The 6000-nt window shown below is 44.7% G+C and overlaps 1 protein-coding gene across 2 annotated transcripts in view; it reads right to left on the bottom strand.

Moving 5' to 3' along the window:
• The window catches only part of NBR1 (NBR1 autophagy cargo receptor), a 101524-nt gene that overhangs the window by 81025 nt on the left and 14499 nt on the right, over positions 1 to 6000 (bottom strand). Inside the window, exons 9-17 of one of the 2 annotated variants that reach the window (XM_029212527.1) lie at positions 5593 to 5760; positions 4750 to 4959; positions 3957 to 4116; positions 3572 to 3862; positions 2762 to 2911; positions 2193 to 2268; positions 1555 to 1665; positions 1133 to 1297; positions 814 to 891 (exon numbers count right to left, since the gene is read on the bottom strand). In XM_029212527.1, the coding sequence (XP_029068360.1) occupies positions 814 to 891; positions 1133 to 1297; positions 1555 to 1665; positions 2193 to 2268; positions 2762 to 2911; positions 3572 to 3862; positions 3957 to 4116; positions 4750 to 4959; positions 5593 to 5760 (1409 nt within the window). The remainder of the gene's footprint in view (positions 1 to 813; positions 892 to 1132; positions 1298 to 1554; positions 1666 to 2192; positions 2269 to 2761; positions 2912 to 3571; positions 3863 to 3956; positions 4117 to 4749; positions 4960 to 5592; positions 5761 to 6000) is intronic. The other variant, XM_029212528.1, reaches the window with a different exon arrangement.

Here is a 6000-nt window from a genome sequence, read left to right as displayed (position 1 = left end):
AGGGAAGGGCTGCTGAAGCCATAGTCATGGCCATATTCTAAGCCTACACAAAGCCACATAGAACCAAAGTTCACAAAAACAACATTGGCAGAAACATCGAGGCTTCTGAGAACACTATGAATCTTAAAACAAGGAGGCCTCATCCCTTTTCCTCTTCACGTGATGGTTAACATACTGAGATGGGTTCAAATCAAAACTGACATACTAGCTAACAGTGCTATAAGAAGAGAAAATGTTTGGTGGTAAATACTTCAGGACTGTATGACTACTTTCCTTCTCTTCTTTGCGAAGTAATGAGTAGTCATGATAGAAAACTGGCAAACAAGGATGACAAAAAAAAAAGGAAATAAAAAAGTACCTATAACCTTAACAGAGATAACTACTGTGAACGTTTTGGCGTAAGTCCTTCCAGACTTTTTTGTTATGCATTTGTACACAAGTATGTGTGAGGAAATACATATATTTTAAAATATATACAGTTTAAATATAGATACATAAATGAAAAAGTGAGATAAATCATGCTTAAAGGTATAGGTCAAATTTCACTATAATAAACACAAGACATTTTTTCACATTATTTTGATGGAGTAGAATTTGAGTTTTTGGATAGTACTTGAAATACATGACAGTGGTTCTACCTATCTGACATCTAAAAATTTCTGCCACAAAGAAATTTATTACAGCAGAATTTAACCTTGAGAAACTTAGTCTGGTGCTCCTGTTTCTGCCCACTATTCCTGACTGCTGCCCTTGGAGAAAGGAGACAACTCAGCTGCCAGTGGGGGTCTCTGCTGAGGGGCTCTGTCAACTTACAAGAAGACTCCTTGCTGCAGAATCCAGGCAGCACAACCGGCTGCTGCTCTTCTGTGGTGTGCAACTGAAATTCTGCCCCTGAAGAAGTACAGAAATGAGTTATGGTAGCTGCTTTGCTCCTGATGCTATAAATAAAATGGTCAGGTAGCATATGTAGAGCCCAAAGAAACCACCATGATCCGAATTCTAACAAAGATCCCGCTATCTCCACTACTGTCAGTAAAGAAGAGCACTTCTATCTGCTCAGGTCTGGCAATCACAAGCCAGGCGCCACCTCAATTTTGGGGGGTGGGTGGGTGGGGAATTCAGGGACACTCACTGTGCGTGGACTTCTGTCTGCAAGGTGGTTTGTGATCCGGGGCAGCATCCAAGGTAAGGGATCGGATTACAGTCTCACACACGAACTGGGTCCCACTCAGGTCATCTTCTGCTTCCTCCACTGAAGAAATGTTCTCAGCCCTCTTCTTTACTGACACTGTGGAATCTGAAAAAGACATGAACTTTGTCTGCAATTAGTGTTTAAAGTGTTGAAGATCTTTCTCTAGTCATGTACCCATGCTGATGCGATGCCACGGAATAGCTGCTATTGGTGCCATGTGAAGGTGAGGAGACTTCAAAAAATGAGATCCTACAGAAAACCCACTCACACAGCAAGGTGAGATTAGTAGGGGGTATGTGTAACAACAGGGTGTGGTATGGAAGGGGAGGATGCAAATACTTTACAAATATTTAACCCCTTACCAGGAAGTTCTTTAAATCCCGCCCCTTCACTCTCTTCCTGTATCTGCCCCAAGCCTGGCTTCTCTATTAAAGGACTGTCATGTGGCAGAGGAGACATGCAGGGAGTCATATCTAGAGAATGAAGACAGGAGAACCATCAGCCACGAAAAAGCTTCACATCATCAACAGTCAGTGTCCAGAAGCAGCAGCTCATAGGCTTCTTGCCTCCTGCATGGCTAAAATAAACCCAGGTACACTTCAAGGTGTTCTAAAGAATTTCTCCAGACCATTAGGCACACAAGTATCTCAGACAGATCCATCAATGCAGGAAGGATCATAAACGGTTGTTTGGCTTTGGGAGACCATGGCCAAGACACAGAGCCACGAATGCAAAAGAACAAAGGGACACAAATATCCAGAGAAAAATGGAGAAGAGGGTCCCTTTATGGTGGGGAAACTTCGCACAAACTGGTATTGTTGCCTCTGACAACAGGGAGAGGAAGGAAAATGAACCAATGGGTGCAGTTTTAATATCACATTGTGGGAGAAATCCTTGCCAACTATTTCCTCAGAATAAAATACTAACTACCAGAGTCAGGGCTGCAGTATTTTGGGGCCTGTTAATAAAATAAGCAAGGTGGACCGAGTGACATTCTTACCCACAGGGGTGTTGTGGGGCACTCTCTCCAACTCTTGGACAATATTTATATCCAACAGCTCAAAGGACAGCAGGTCCTGAAAAAAAAAGGCACAAGGTTAGACTACTCGCAGCACACGCTAGAGTCATGTTTTGTCTTGATGGGTCCTGCAGGCCATTGAGTTCTGTATCATCCCAGATTCAACTCTGTTCAAATTCATGCCTCACATCAGTCAAGTGAAAACAAGAAGAGTTAAACGGGAAGTAGGCATTCAAATAACCAAATGGCAGGAAAGAGAGCAAATGCAGTGGGGGTGAAGGTGAACCAGTTAGGCAGAAAAGAAGAGGCAACTAGAGGGAAGTTGTGGGAAGCACAAGATAAGTTCCCAATTCAAAGACGAAACATTTAGTTTAGAAGCCTGCTCCCACTGGTGATGATTTTGCCATTCAGTGCATCTGACTAGATCAGAGTGGGCATATCTCTAACTTCCTGAGCACCACCTATGGCTCTACCGCCTTTTCTTCAACAAGTTCAGAAGTCTTTCCCCAGGGCTTTCTGTCCCTCGCCCCTCAAAGGGCTCAGTCTTCCACCTGGGCAGTCAGAAGGTCCACAGATGGGATGTAGAGCTCCCTCTCGCTGGCAGCATTTTTGGCCTTCGGTGGGATGCAGGTTCCTGTCCCTTCTGCCTGCTCAGTTGTTTCACCAGGTGGAATTTCTTCTTTAGCCGGAAGAAGAGCTTCCTATGGAGATAAACCATAGGGACACATTTTAGGCCCTCAACAGAACTCAAAAGGCAAGCTGACGGCTGCCTCCCTAAAAACAAAAGCACTGCATGTATTAAAACTTTGTTTCGTTATAATTTTAGACTTATAGAAAAGTTACAAGAACAGTATAGAGAGTTTACTAATTACCCCCTTCACCTAGCTTCCCCTAATGACAATAGCTTAGATTAACCATAAAAACAACAGTCAAAACCAGGACATTAACACTGGGTAACTAAATTTAAGTAGTAAACAGGGAAGCTGCCTGAAAAAACTGTGCACCAAGTAACAACCAGGGTAAGACTTCATTAGTATTTAGGAAACATACACAAGGGATATACAGGAGAGATGACTGTTAAGTAGCAAAGGCATCAGCTCAGCAGGCCCACAGGCCAGGCAGCTCTGCTTTCCCTCGTGCAGCACAGAGGCTGGCCACACATCACTACAGAGAGATACGAAAGCACTGAGGGACGCCTGCACCAAGATGCGAAGGACATGCAAACAGAGCCCCTGAGGACTAGGCCCAATATAAGCACATGATGTGTTCTGAGGAGGGGAGAAGCTGGCTTCTCCAGACTTCTGAAGAACCACCAGCTGTGAGTGGGCTCTTTTGGTGTTAGTCACCCTTCCAATGCTCACCTCTTGCTGGCAGGTGAGATCATCACCTTTGCTTGAGCTGATCATGCTCTTTTCAATGTTATCAGAGCTCTCTGTGTAGGGGAAAGGATCCACTATGATACTGCACCAGACCCGAGGCCCAAACTGCTGGCCTTTGTGAGAAAGACGCCAGTGGGAAGTGTATGTTCCCTCCAGGGTTGGGGCAATGAACTCCACAGACACAACTCCCACATGGCCGGCCTTTAGGCAGGGAACCAAAACATCCTTCTTTTCTGTAGAAGCCAAAGTCAGATTTCCCCACATGAACTTGAGCTGAAAAGAATAGTGACAAGAGAAAGAAAGCCTGTCAGTTAAACACACTGCCACCTCAAATCACTTCATCTTCACGTTTTATAGGGAAAAATACCTTTGTGTCTGTACTCCACTTTACATTTCCTGTATTTTTCATCCTCCAGTGTTTGATAAACTTGGTTCCTGGCTGGAGGTGAGTCCCATCAGGCAAATTCTCATCCACAAATGCTGCACTGAGGGTTGGCATAACTGAGGCACAGGGCTGCAAAGGGAGCCTGAACAGAAATTCAAATATTTAGTCACTTGCTGCTGGGTGTGATGTCTTCTGAATACCCAATACTGTGGTTTGAGACACAGACAGTGACCCTGGAGGATGCACCAATGCATTTGCCTTAAAAATAATACTAACAATGGGAATCCCCTGGCAGTCCAGTGGTTAGGACTCCATGCTTGCACTGCAGGGGGCACGGGTTCAATCCCTGGTTGGGGAACTAAGATCCCGCACGCCAAAAACAACCCCAAAAAACAACCTCAAAAAACAAAAAGAAACCCAAGGGGACCTGACTCCTAAGCTAAAAAACTATGGTGAGGATAACTAAAAGGGTCCATAAATTAACTAAAGAGTTGGGCTCTTAAAATATTTGCTTCTTTTGCTTCAAATCCAGACTGCCTCCAGTGAAGAGAGGTCACACCGGCCAGTTTCTGAACCTTACTGGTTTCTGTTTTTCTGAAGAAGGCAACAAAGCAAGTGTCAAAGATAACTACCAAACCATCCTTTAAGAACACTAGGATCGGAAAATGGGAAGTTTTAAGGGTTTGGGTGTTATGGGTTACCAATAAATAAGACAGAAGTTGGCTTAAGGTCCAGTTTTAGAGGGCTGGACCTAAAGTCCTGGCTCCTGGCTTACATTGGGGTGTTAGACTGCAGCAGGCTCTCGGGTCGGCCCAAAGGAGACTTGGGGCTCTGGAGCCCATGGATCGAATTCCACAGATGAATCTTCCTGTGGAGTTTAAGCTGCTTTTTAAGTTCCTTGACCTCTGCTTTACGCTGTTTCTTCTCAGCTCGCAACCTTTGCTTTTCTGCTTTAAGAAAGTTCTTGTCAACCTGTTTCTGGAGCCTGTGAGATAAAAAACACAGTCTTAAAAAACAAATCTCACAAACAAATCTTGAAGCTATTCAGGAACTTCCCTGGTGGTCCAGTGGGTAAGACTCTGCACTCCCTATGCAGGAGCTCGGGTTCAATCCCTGGTTGTGCATGCATGCTGCAAAAAAAAAAAAAAAATCCCCCACGCCACAATGAAGATCCTGAGTGCCACAACCAAGACCCGGTACAGCCTAAATAAATAAATGAATATTTTAAAAATCCTGAAGCTATTTTGAGCCACTTGTGGTCTCCCTCAGCATCAGCTTCTAGGTTAGCTTCTTAATTTCTTTCTGTAGCTCTCATTTCCATCTCATTAGCTTTGGAGGATAATTATCCCCGTCACTGCACATCAACTGGAAAGGAGTGGGAACTAAGGAGACTATTTGCTTTTATTGTTTTGTTTTTGGCTGCGCCATGCGGCATGTGGGGCCTTAGTTGCTCGACCAGGGATCGAACCCGTGCCCCTTGCTGTGGAAGCGTGGAGTTCTAACCACTGGACTGCCAAGGAATTCCCAGGAGACTATTTGTAGTTTTGTGACTCACACCCTGTCACCAAAACCAAGAAACCAAACAGAGAACAAGCATCCCATGCACATATGGTTTTACCTGGCCTGTTCCAGAGCAGCAGGAAGACGAGGAGTAGAGAACCTCGAGTGAGAGAAGGGTTCAGAGGAACCCACAACAGGTCTCCGCAACTTCAGCAGCACATGGTTGGAGTCATGGGCATATGGCCCCGATTCACAATCTTCACAGATATTGTAGGATGGGCAGAGGCTATGAGGAAGAGAAAGGAACAGTGGGAAGTGCCTGAGGTTGGGCGATAGGGACCCAGACTTCCTTATTTGCTCTATGACCAGCTAGGTGGGAACCTGAGCACATCACCCATCCATGCCATGTCTCAATCCTCATGAATAAAATGAGGATAGTAACACTTCACCTGTATCTATTTCAAAGGACAATCTATGGGAGAAAACAAGATATGAAAGCATTTGGAATACGGAGATAATCCTTGGG

Source organism: Monodon monoceros, unplaced genomic scaffold, assembly GCF_005190385.1.
Source record: "Monodon monoceros isolate NGI ecotype Baffin Bay Population unplaced genomic scaffold, NGI_Narwhal_1 Super_Scaffold_9, whole genome shotgun sequence".
In the NCBI taxonomy this organism is placed as follows: domain Eukaryota; kingdom Metazoa; phylum Chordata; class Mammalia; order Artiodactyla; family Monodontidae; genus Monodon; species Monodon monoceros.
The sequence above is the reverse complement of the archived record's forward strand: the minus strand, read 5'-3'. Positions and strand labels throughout refer to the sequence as shown.